At 48.7% G+C, this 12543-nt stretch overlaps 1 protein-coding gene across 4 annotated transcripts in view; it reads left to right on the plus strand.

Annotated features, from left to right (window-relative positions):
* slc7a14a (solute carrier family 7 member 14a) overlaps positions 1–12543 on the plus strand; it is a 72703-nt gene that overhangs the window by 16058 nt on the left and 44102 nt on the right. For all 4 annotated transcript variants that reach the window (XM_085989735.1, XM_085989736.1, XM_085989737.1 and 1 more), the window contains one exon: positions 3929–4419. In XM_085989735.1, coding sequence (XP_085845861.1) covers positions 4116–4419 — 304 coding nt within the window. In that variant the 5' untranslated portion in view covers positions 3929–4115. The remainder of the gene's footprint in view (positions 1–3928; positions 4420–12543) is intronic.

Raw genomic sequence — 12543 nt, forward strand, 5'->3', positions numbered from 1 at the left:
CAGCTGGACACCGGGACATGCTGCGCCAGGCCCCTCCCCTTTAATAAGGGGAGGAAGGCCTGCAGTACCGTGGTGCAGAGCATGGCGCTGCGGCACATAGCGCCACGATATTGGCTCGCTGCGCCCCAAGAGGGACGCAGGGTGCTTCCAGTAGCGCCCCTCCTCCCTCTCGAGGCGCTACCCTGGCGAAGGTAGCACCCCTTACCCCTAAGTGCCTTGATACCATGTCCCTAAAAATGGATTGTTGCATTTTCCCTACTACTGATGTCAGGCTAACTGGTCTGTAGCTCCCTGTTTTCTCTCTCCCTCCTTTCTTGAATAGCAGGGTTACATTTGCTATCTTCCAATCCAAGGGGACCGTTCTAGAATCCAGGGAATTCTGGAAGATCAAAACCAATACATCTACTATCTCTGCAGCCACCTCTCTTTAAAATCCTAGGATGTAGGCCATGAGGTCCAGGGGATTTGTCGGCATTTAGTCCCACTAATTTCTCCAGTCCTATTACTAAGGCATCACCTTACCTGCGATGGCATGTCCACTTTGGTTCTCTTCCAGTGTCTTCTCCTTTCATTTATGAAGAGCCTTTGCATTATTGATGTGCTAAAGTATTTTTTTTAATCATTACTGTTAATGCAATCAGAGAGCATGGCTTCAAATGATAGCATGACTCAACTTCAGTCCATGTCATGTTACATCCTCTCTAGTTCAAGACGATCATTGACATAACAGCTCACTGCTGACCCAGCTGTTTCCATGTCAGGGTTCCGTTATGTAGGTCAGAGTTCATGGGGTGTCATGTGCTCCCTTGTTCAGCATATACTCTAAAGACTTGAGGGTTTTGTGTATTCTGATTAAAATGGATGGCAGCACCAAAGGGATATTAATGAACTTCAAGTTGATACCTGCTGCTACTTCTTGCAGTGACAGAGCGAAAACATGCTGGTCATTTCCCTCTCTGGTATTCTCCCCTTCTCTCCTCCCAGTGCGGAGTCCTGCTGGGGTCAGGTAGAATCATTGAATGGTTACAGCACAGAAGGAGGCCATTCGGCCCGTCGAGCCCGTGCCCGGCTCGCTGCAAGAGTACTTCAGCTAGTCCCGCTCCCCCGCCCTTTCCCTGTAGCACTGCAGATATTTTTCCTTCAGGTACTTATCCAATTCCCTTTTTGAAAGTCATGATTGAGTCTGCCTCCACCACCCTTTCAGGCAGTGCATTCCAGATCCTCACCACTCGCACCAACACTACCACCAACCACCACCACATAACCAGTCAGTACTCACCGGTACCACCAGTGCTGACTGCCCTTACTACCTCGCATTCTTCATGTGCAGGTAGGGGGATTTCTGGAGTGTGGCGGATCATGGGAATTGTAGCCGCCATTACTAATCGAGTGACTTGTTGGGTGACCAATGGCGGGAATGTGGGGGCGAGGCAGTAGGATAAGGGAAGTCGTGTGATGAAACCTTATGGAATACAATCCAATCCGAGTTGGCCAACTTAGTTTGGAGAGAGTTCGAACCTAGTTTGACCCAATATCAATACACGTGCACTTATAGCATAAGTCACTGGATAGTGATCAGTAGCAGGAGTCCTGGATAATCTTTACTCTCTTTGGCCCAGACTCCAACTGCACATCCCTTAACAGGAAGAATGAGGAAAGGCAATATAAACTAAATGGTACGGGTATGGTAGCATAGTGGTTATGTTACTGGACTAATAATCCAGAGGCCTGGACTAATGATCCGGAGACATGAGTTCAAATCCCACTACGGGCAGCTGGGGAATTGAAATTCAATAAATCTGGAATAAAAAGCTCGTTTCAGTAATGGTGACCATGAAACTCTTGGATTGTCGTAAAAGCCCATCTGGTTCACTAATGTCCTTTAGGGAAGGAAATCTGCCACCCTTACCCGGTCTGGCCTATATGTGACTCCAGACCCACAGCAATGTGGTTGACTCTATGGGCTGGATTTTCGGGGTTGTAGTCCCGCCTCCATCGAGTTCTAGCCAACCCACGTGATATTGACCTTGTTGAGCCCGCCCAGTGGGCTCAGCAGGCCAATTAAGGGCCACCTGCCAACAGGTGATGTCACAGATTGACATTTCATCTGTCAAGACCTTTTGACAGATGAAATATCAGTGTTTCACAGCTGTTTGAAGCTGTCAAACACGACAATCTGTACTCCAGGTAAATTCCTTCCTCTCAGGATGTTTTAGAGATCTCCCCGGAACAGAAAGCTGAATGCTGGAACTTTTAACAGCTCACGGCCATTCTGCTTTCTGTGTCGGTGAGATGAGGGACTCCTGAGACCTGAAGGAAGGAAGCCTGCATTAGTAAGTACATGTAAGTAAAACTTCTTTAAACACTTTACACACACCAAACACACTTACCTCTGCACTCATGCACCCATCACTCACCTGAACACCGGACATCTCGACCCCTTCAAGCCCTTCATCCCGACGGCCCACCTCGCTAACTTGGCGTGGTTTGGAGCTGTCGGGAATCCCACATTTCACCAATGAAAATAGGGATTAGGCTAAAAACTGCCCGTTAACTACCTGTTAGCAGGCAGTTAATTGGCAGTAATCCCCTTCCCGCCTCGGGTAGGCGGGTCCCAGTGCGGGTCGGGTACCCACCTCCTTTGAAACTGGCATGGAGGCGGGATGGGTTCGTGCCCCCCGATTTCAGGATTTTAACCCCCCACACACCTCCAATCCCGCCTCCACAGCCCAATGAAAATCCTGCCCTACGGTTCAAGAAGGTGGCTCACCACCACCTTCTCAAGGGCAATTAGGGATGGGCAATAAATGCCAGCATTGCCAGTGACGCCCACATCCCGTGAACGAATAAAAAAAAGGGTGCAGGAACAGAGAGACCTGGAGGTGTATGTACACAAATCATTGAAGGTGGCAGGCCGAGTTGAGAAGACCGTTAAAAAAGCATATGGGACCCTTAGCTTTATAAACAGTGGTGTGGAGTACAAAAGCAAAGAAGTTATGCTAAACATTTATAAAACACTGGTTAGGTCTCAGCTGGAGTATTGAGTTCAATACTGGGCACCGCACTTTAGGAAGGATCTCAAGATCTTAGAGAGGGTGCAAAGGAGATTTACTAGCATGGTATCAGGGATGCGGACTTCAATTACACGGAGAGACTAGAGAAGCTGGGATTGTTCTCCTTGGAGCAGAGAAGGTTAAGGGGAGATTTGATAGAGGTGTTCAAATTTACGAAGGGTTTTGATAGAGTAAATAAAGAGAAATGGTTTCCACTGGCAGGAGGGTCGGTAACCAGAGGACACAGATTTAAGATAATTGGCAAAAGAACCAGAGGCGAGAAGAGGAGAATGTTTTTTATCACAGCGAGTTGTTGTGATCTGGAATGCGCTGCCTGAAAGGGCGGTGGAAGCAGATTCAATAGTAACTTTCAAAAGGGAATTGGATAAATAATTGAAAAGGAAAAATTTGCAGGGCTCCGGGGAAAGAGCAGGGGGAGTGGGTCTAATTGGAGAGCTCTTTCAAAGAGCCGGCACAGGCACGACAGGCCGAATGACCTCCTTCTGTGCTGTATCATTCTATGATTCAATTAATTCAATAGATCGGATCATTTGTGGGGACAGCACCAGGAATAAAATAACCATGCAAGCTGTCGGATTTTTCTAAAAACCCAACTGGTTCACGAATGTTCTTTAGAGGAGGAGACCTGGCATCCTTACCCGGTCTGGCCTACATGTGACCAATGCGGGACCGGCAGGGAAGGCTGCACACCTTATAGGAAACACTGCATGTGACTCTAGTCCCACACCAATGTTTTATAAATGCAGAGTTGTTGCTGGATGAGAAAGCTGTCTTTAATATTTCTGATCAGTCTTCTGGACACTGTCTCTGAACACTTCCTGAAGAATTCTATCTTCAATTTGTTCTTTTTTCAGGTCCAACGAGATTCCATTGGCCAACATTCACCTGGACTTCCGTACAATGTTCCTAAAGGCTCAGATGACCTTCCTGTGAATGGCTGGGTTCTCCCTCGTTGACATTTGGATTTTCCGCTGAAGACTCTTCCAATCCCACGAAGACACTTCACGTCAACAGAGGTACCTCCCCCACCCCCTCGCTGCGATGAGTGGATTCCTCTCGTACCTGGACCCCCGGCGGGTTCACTGGGGCGCCACTTGGGTGGCGTTGCACTCGCGGATTCTTCGCACCAAACCCGTGGAATCTATGCTCGAAGACTCCACCCAGCATGGAACAGGTCACTCCAGGCTGGCCCAGGTGCTCACCACGGTCGACCTGGTGTCTCTCGGAGTCGGCAGCTGTGTAGGGACCGGCATGTACGTGGTATCGGGACTGGTGGCCAAGGAGATGGCGGGACCCGGCGTGATTGTGTCTTTCATCATCGCAGCGGTGGCCTCCATCTTATCAGGTGAGCGAGAGAATTGCTAAACATTCACGTGTCTTTTCCTAATCTCAGGTGGTGGATTCCCTGTTCGGGGTGACCCTGAGCCCTATAGACCAGGAAGGTCCCAGATTCGATTCCTGAGTTGTGCTGAGTTAATTGATCTCAGTGGGAGGCAGTACATGGGAATGGAAAGAGGCCATTCAGCCCCTCCAGTCTATTCCACCATTCAATCAGATCATGGCTGATTTTGTACCTCAACTCCATTTAACCACCTTAACTCCATATCCCTTGATAGGTTTACCTAACAAAAATCTATCGATCTCATGTTTTTCAATTGGTCCCCAGCTTCCACAGCCTTTTGCGGGGAGAGAGTTCCAGATTACCACTGTCCTTTGTGTGAAGAAGTGATTCCTGATTTCACTCCTGAACGGCCTGGCTCTAATTTTAAGGTTACTTCCTCTTGTTCTGGATTCACCCACCAGAGGAAATAGTTTCTCTGTATGGGAGGCCAACAAGCAGGACATTGGAGAAATTGAGTCTGGAGGTGACAAGTTCATAGTTAAGCTGTGCTGGGTGGGCGGCATAGTGGTTAGCACTGTTGCCTCACAGCGCCAGGGACCCGGGTTCGAATCTGGCCTCGGGCGACTGTCTGTGTGGAGTTTGCACATTCTCCCCGTGTTTGCGTGGGTTTCCTCCGGGTGCTCTGGTTTCCTCCCACAGTCCAAAGATGTGCGGGTTAGGTTGATTGGCTATCATAAATTGACCCTTAGTGTTAGGGGGATTAAATACGTGGGGTTACGGGGATAGGGTGGGATATGTGTTGGTGTAGGGGTTACGGGGATCGGGTGGGATATGTGTTGGTGCAGGCTCGATGGGCGGAAATGGCCTCTATCTGCACTGTGGCGTTTCTGTGACTCTGTGACTGGAGGTTCAGGCTGTGACGGGAAATATTAGAGGTAGAAGTAGCCACGTTGAGGATGTGGGATTCGAAGCTCAGCTCTGGATTGAACAGGAGACCAAGGTTTCTCTTGCTGTGGTTCAGCCCGAGCGAATGGCCAGGGAGGGAGGGAGGGAGGAGTCGCCTGTCAACTTGCTAAGCTCAAGGGAATACAAGCTAAGCTTGCGCTCCCCGGGTTTTCAGCAAGATCTCCTGGAGGGGTGGTGGCGACTTTCCTTGTGGGGCCTGGAGGACACCTGCTCCTGTTGGCCTCATGATGATATTTAAAACCCCGCTCCTTCCCCCGCCAGGTTGTATTGATTACGGCCCCCAGGCCCCACTCAGTCAGCCATCAAAATACCATCGGGGTTCTGACGATAGCGTAGGACCCCAACTTGCACCTGTTAATGAGGCTTCCACTTGAGTCAGGCGGAAGCCTCGGATGCCTAAGAAAAGGGCCCAGTTAAAGTGGCAGCGGGCGGGAATGGACCGCTAGGTTTTCAGAGGTGGTTTTTAACTGCACTGCTGACCCCGTTTCCGCTGGGCAGGGTGGGTTCAAATCGCACCTGTCTGGGAGTGAATTTCCTAGCGGGGGTTAATCCCAATAACTTTGGCAGAAACTCCAGTTGATGTGCAGGAACAGAGTTTCCTCCAGCGTTACAGCGGAGGAGCGGGGGTAATCCTGAGGAAATTCACCTGCCCGCACCCGCCAGCCTCCCACCTTGTACCCTGTGCAAACTTCAGCTCATCCAAAACTCTGCTGCCCGTGTCCTAACTCGCACCAAGTCCCGTTCGCCCATCACCCCCTCTGCTCGCTGGCCTACATTGGCTCCCGGTCCGGCAATGCCTTGATTTTAAAATTCTCTTCCTTGTTTTCAAATCCCTCCGTGGCCTCACCTCCTCCCTATCTCTGGAACCTCCTCCAGCCCCACAACCCCCCAAGATCTCTGCTCTTCTCCAATTCCAGCCTCTTGCGCATCCCCTGATTTTAATCACTCCACCCTTGGTGACCGTGCCTTCAGCTGCCTGGGCTCCAAGCTCTGGAATTCCCTCCCTAAACCTCTCCACCTCCCTCGCCTCCTTTAAGACGCTCCTTAAAACCCACCTCTTTGACCAATCCTTTGGTCACCTTCTGTGGCTCGGTCTCAAATTTTGTTTGATAATCGCTCCTGTGAAGCGCCTTGGGACGTTTTACTACATTAAAGGCGCTATATAAATACAAATTGTTGTTGATAAAAGGGAGCTGGGTATTTGAAGAGGAAGAAAGTAATAGGATCGGAGGAAAGGGTAAAAAAAAATGGGATTCAAGTGGTCAGCTCCTGGTGACCAGTCCAGTCCAGAGGGATTCATTGGCTCGTTCTGTGCTTCAGTATTGGAGCGTTGCTTTATCTTAAGCTAAATAGTTCTGTTCTATTCGACTTCTGTTCCTTTATTCAGTCTGGAGGAGGTGCCTTTTCTCATGCAGCCCTCCCCTGCCCCTCCCTCCTCCCTCCCGCCCCATCCCTCCCAACACCGCCCCGCCCGCCCCCCGCCCCCCAATTCTAGAATCCTGAGTGCAGAAATGGATCCCCTCTCACTGCTGGGAGCAGTGGTGACTCAGCAAGACGTCAGTCCCCTGGTCGGTCCTCTTTTCTGCTTTCCTTTCACTCGGATTGCCTTGACGTGATAGAGAAATATCCCATTTGCGAGAAAGTCACAAGCATTGAATAGAACCTGGTAGAACACAACACTAAACCTTGCCCTTAATCCCAAACCACACTGCAAAATGTCAATCTATCAATTGTCTGCCTGTCTAATTAATGTATTTATAATGTATCCAGTCTAGAAACCTGAATTATTGATGTGAGTCATCTGTTCCACGTCCTATCAGGGTTCCTTTGTGGCTCGTGCTTTTCACTGATGTGTAACCTGCAATCTCTAGAAACATTGACTCACTTTATTGATAACATAATGTGCTCTGAGTCACACAGTGCAGAAGTACCAAGCTCTCAGCTTCTACCGGGGATGGGTCTGAGTGTTTCTGTGCGAGGGAAGGGTAAATTCAACCAACGGGGTTCCTGCTCCTGTCCCCCACTCCATTCACTCCGTCATTGGCGGCCATGCCTTCAGCTGCCTAAGCCCGAAGCCCTGGAATTCCCTCCCCAAACCTCTCCTCCCTTACGACGCTGCTTACAACCTACTTCTTTGACCGAGCTTTTGGTCATCTGCCCGAGTATCTCTTTCTTTGGCTCCGTGTCAGCGGTTTCTCTGATAACGCTCCTGTGAAGAGCATTAGGACGTTTTGCTACATTGAAGGCGCTGTATAAATGTAAGTTTCTGTCGATTGTTACTGTTTCCAGTGGCAGAAGGGTCGGTAACCAGAGGAAACAGCCTTAAGGTTATTGGCAGAAGAACCAGAGGCGAGATGAGGAAAATATTTTTTATGCAGCGAGTTGTTGTGATCTGGAACGCGCTGCCTGAAAGGGCGGTGGAAGCGGATTCAATAGTAACTTTCAACAGCGAATTGGATAAATACTTGAAGGAGAAAATTTGCAGGGCTGTGAGGAAGTGGGTCTAATTGGAGAGCTCTTTCAAAGAGCCGGCACAGGCACGATGGGCTGAATGGCCTCCTTCTGTGCTGCATCTTTCTATGATGCTATGATCCAGTCGGCACCTGCTGGATAGACATTGATGAGGGTTAGGATCAGGTTTGACTGTGTTGCTTTCTCCCCATACAGCTTAGCTTCACAGATCAGTGGATACTCGGATGAAGTGTAAGTGACTGACCAGCACCTTTGGAACTGTAACCCCGGAGTGTTCATGAGAAGGGGTGAAACTGGGGGTCGAGGGAAAATATATATAATATGCTGAATATGAAGGAAGAGAGCTGAGGATCCCGTACTGTGCAGTCACTCCATCCTCCCCAAAATTCTCAGACTAGAATGAGCCCGATGCTGACCCTCAATTTACGTAGACTTACATAGAATGTACAGCACATGAGCCTCCTCCCACCCTACTTCACCTCACCCGATCAGCATTCCCTTCCATTCCTTTCTCCCGCATGTGTTTACATAGAAACATAGAAGATAGGAGCAGGAGTAGGCCATTCGGCCCCTCGAGCCTGCTCCGCCATTCAATGCGATCATGGCTGATCGTCCAAACTCAGTACCCTGTCCCTGCTTCCTCCCCATATCCCTTGATCCCCTTTGCCTTAAGAAATATATCTAACTCCTTCTTGAATATATTTAATGAATTGGCCTCAACTGCCTTTTGTGGTAGAGAATTCCACAGGTTCACCAGTCTCTGGGTGAAGAAATTCCTCCTCATCTCTGTCCTAAATGGCTTACTCCTTATCTTTAGACTGTGACCCCTGGTTCTGGACTCCCCGACCATCGGGAACATCCTTCCTGCATCTAGTCTGTCTAGTCCTGTTAGAATTTTATAAGTTTCAATAAGTTTTTTAATCTAGTTTCCCCTTAAATGCCTCTATGCTATCTGCCTCAACTACTCCCTGTGGTAGCGTTTTCCACATTCTCACCACTCTCTAAGTAAAGAAGCTTATGGCAGAGCTGCTCTGGAATGAGCCTGGATTCTCAGTCCCCATGTAGATACTTCAGGTGTCAGCTTGCCCTCAGTTGGTAGCTCTCTCACCTCTGAGTCACTACGTCATGGGTTTAAACATCACCACACCACCCCCCCCCCCCACACCCCAGATTTGAGCATACGATGATGATGAGGAAGATAGTTTGTCCACTGTTGTCGATAACGACAGACTATGACTCATCTCCAATTTAATGCAGGTTGTTATGACTGTAAAGTTCGATTTTCGGACGGAACATTTCCCCAACACAAATTGACCCAGGGGCTGATCTTACCTCGATTTCCTTTGGACTCTCTTTCGTTCGGTTAGCTGGATCTGACTTGCTTCAATTTAGGCTAACCATCCCGGAGCAGTACGGAGGGAGTGCTGCATTGTCAGAGGTGTTGTATTTCAGATCAGACATTAAACCCGGTGCCTGTTTATCGGTGGTAAATGATCTCGTGGCACTAGCTGGGGAAGACAAGTGAGGTGTCCTGGGGAAATTCTTCCCTTGACCAAAGAACAGATTAACCAGTCATTCATCTCCTTTAATGTTTGTGAGATCTTACTGTGCACAAATTGGCTGCCGTACTTACAACAACGACTACACTTCAGAGCTAATTTATTGGCTGTAATGCACTTTGAGATGGTGATTGAGGTGTTATATAAATGGCCGACTGTTATCTTTAAAACAAGTTTGTTAAACTTACAACCTCAGAGAAAGAACTTGCATTTCTATGGGGTCTTTCATGACCTCAGGATGTCCCAAAGTGCTTTACAGCCAATGAAGTATTTTTGGAGTGTGGTCACTGTTGTAATGTAGGAAATGCAGCAGCTAATTTGCACACAGCAAGGTCCCACAAACAGCAGTGTGATAATGACCAGATAATCTGTTTCAGTGATGTTGACCGAGGGGTAAACATTGGCCAGGACACCGGGGAGAACTCCCCTGCTCTTCTTCGAAATAATGCCGTGGAATCTTTTACGTCCACCTGAGAGGGCAGACGGGGCCTCTGTTTAACGTCTCATCTGAATTGATGTGTCAACCTAGATTATAGACTTCTGACGAAAGGTCTTCGACCTACATAAGAACATAAGAAATAGGAGCAGGAGTAGGCCAATCGGCCCCTCGAGCCTGCTCCGCCATTCAATAAGATCATGGTTGATCTGATCCTAACCGCCAATCTACTATCACAGAACCATCTCCTGAATCTAACAGAATTAGACACACGAAATAGGAGCAGGATCAGGCTACACGGCCCCTGGGCCCCCTCCGCTACCCACAGGGCCATGACCGATCCGAACCTAGACTCATGTCCAAATTCCTGCCCGCTCCCCGTAACCCTTTATTCCCTTTACTTCTAGGAAACTGTCTATTTCTGTTTTAAATTTATGTAATGATGTAGCTTCTACAGCTTTTTGGGGCAGCATATTCCATGGACCTACCACCCTCTGAGTGAAGTAGTTCCTCCTCATCTCAGTTTTGAAAGAGCAGCCCCTTATTCTAAGACTATGCCCCCTAGTTCTAGTTTCACCCATCATCGGGAACATCCTCCCCGCATCCACCCGATCCAACCCCTTCACAATCTTATATGTTTCAATAAGATCGCCTCTCATTCTTCTGAACTCCAATGAGTAGAGTCCCAATCTACTCAACCTCTCCTCATATGTCCACCCCCTCATCCCCGGGATTAACCGAGTGAACCTTCTTTGTACTGACTCGAGAGCAAGTATGTCTTTTCTTAAGTATGGACACCAAAACTGTACGCAGTATTCCAGGTGCGGTCTCACCAATACCTTGTACAACTGAAGCAATACCTCCCTATTTTTATATTCTATCCCCCTAGCAATGAAAGCCAACATTCCATTGGCCTTCTTAATCACTTGCTGCACCTACATACTAACCTGAAACGTTAACTCTGTTTCTCTCTCCACGGATGTTGCCTGGCCTGCTGAGTTTTTCCTGTGTTTTCTGTTATTATAGAGTCAGGTCTCTGGAGTGGGACTTGAGCCACAACCTTCTGACTTAGATGGCAAGAGAGTGCTACCCACTGAGCCACGGCCCACGCATTTTGGAGCCCAATACGGAATTCATGCCTGGCCATGGGAAGACATGCCGGCCAGAATTCCTGCAGTAACAAAGCCCCCACAAATAAAAGATGCGTGGGCAGACGGCACGCATGGCCCCCGCCCTCTCAACAGGAATCAGGGCCTCAAGTTGCATTGGTGAAAATTGAATAGATCTGGGGTTCGATCCCCAAATTCCCAGCCTGCGGTGGGGGTCCTCCCGCTGTACCCCCTCTGCCCAACACAGGGATTTTGGCCCCATACATTTGGGACATTTTAGCTTTTATATTTTAAAGATGAAGCATTAATTTTACAGCAATATCATTACTCCTGGCCTCTAAGGAGTATCATTACTACCATTTTGAGCATCATTGATCGCCTGAGGGGGTCAGAGAGGAATTTTCCAGGGTATTTTTTCCCCTTATTAGCCCTTGGTTACATAGGACGTAGGAGCAGGAGGAGGCCATTTGGCCCCTCGAGCCTGCTCCGCCATTCAATAAGATCATGGCTGATCTGATCTTGGTCTCAGCTCCACTTCCCTGCCCGCTCCCCATGACCTTTGACTCCCTTACCTTTCAAAAATCTGTCTCTCTCCACCTTAAATATATTCAATGACCCAACCTCCACAGCTCTCTGGGGAAGAGAATTCCAAAGATTCATGACCCTCTGAGAGAAGAAATTCCTCTTCATTTCCGTTTTAAAAGGATGCCCCCTTATTCTGAAATTATGCCCCCTAGTTCTAGATTCCCCCATGAGGGGAAACATCCTCTCCGCATCTACCCTGTCAAGCCCCTTCAGAATCTTACACGTTTCAATAAGATCCCCTCCCATTCTTCTAAACTCTTTTTTTGCCTCTCCCAGGAGATTACTTGGCTGCGGTATGGGAATGGGAGTTGTGGGGGGAGGAAGTGTTTAGTCATGTTGCTCTGGCCATCATGAGTGTGTGGAGCAGATTCGATAGACCGGTTGGCCTTTTCCTGTTCCTCCTTTTTGTAAGTTCGTGCAGAGCAGGAGCTGAAATCTCAAAGCAAAAAAAGAAAATGGCTGTTCCAGGTAGCTGCTGGCAGTCCAAGGGTTAAACGGTGGCAATCGCACCGAAGCGCTCTTCCAGTACTTTACGTCTGTCATTCTCTGTCCAAACAGCTCCTTTAGCAGATGGGACCGCTCTGTGTGAACATCCAGCCCAGTTCCCGTCTGCTGACTCAATATTGCCATGGTAACATGCACACACACACACACACACACACACACACACACACACACACACACACACAATTCTTTCCCTCTCTAACCTCTAACCTCCAACCTCCCTCCATCGCATCTATACTTGTCACTCTATACGATCGATGCAATGGCAGTCAGTGGTCCTCTGAACTTCTGTTCCTCCCGAGCTGCATAATCATAATTCTCTTGAAAGCAAGACTCCACGCCTTCTCCTCCGACTCCAACTCATTCTTTCTCAGGACCTCAGACCCGCGGAACTCCTCATCTCCCTCAGCTTTCCCTCCCTGCTACAAGCACAGGCTTGTCAAAACACCAGCTCGGTGTCACCTGATCCCCCATTTCCTTGCCTCTATTGCACTGT

The sequence above is a fragment of the Somniosus microcephalus genome, chromosome 6, assembly GCF_052327205.1.
Source record: "Somniosus microcephalus isolate GS21.2 chromosome 6, FLI_Smic_1.0, whole genome shotgun sequence".
In the NCBI taxonomy this organism is placed as follows: Eukaryota; Metazoa; Chordata; class Chondrichthyes; order Squaliformes; family Somniosidae; genus Somniosus; species Somniosus microcephalus.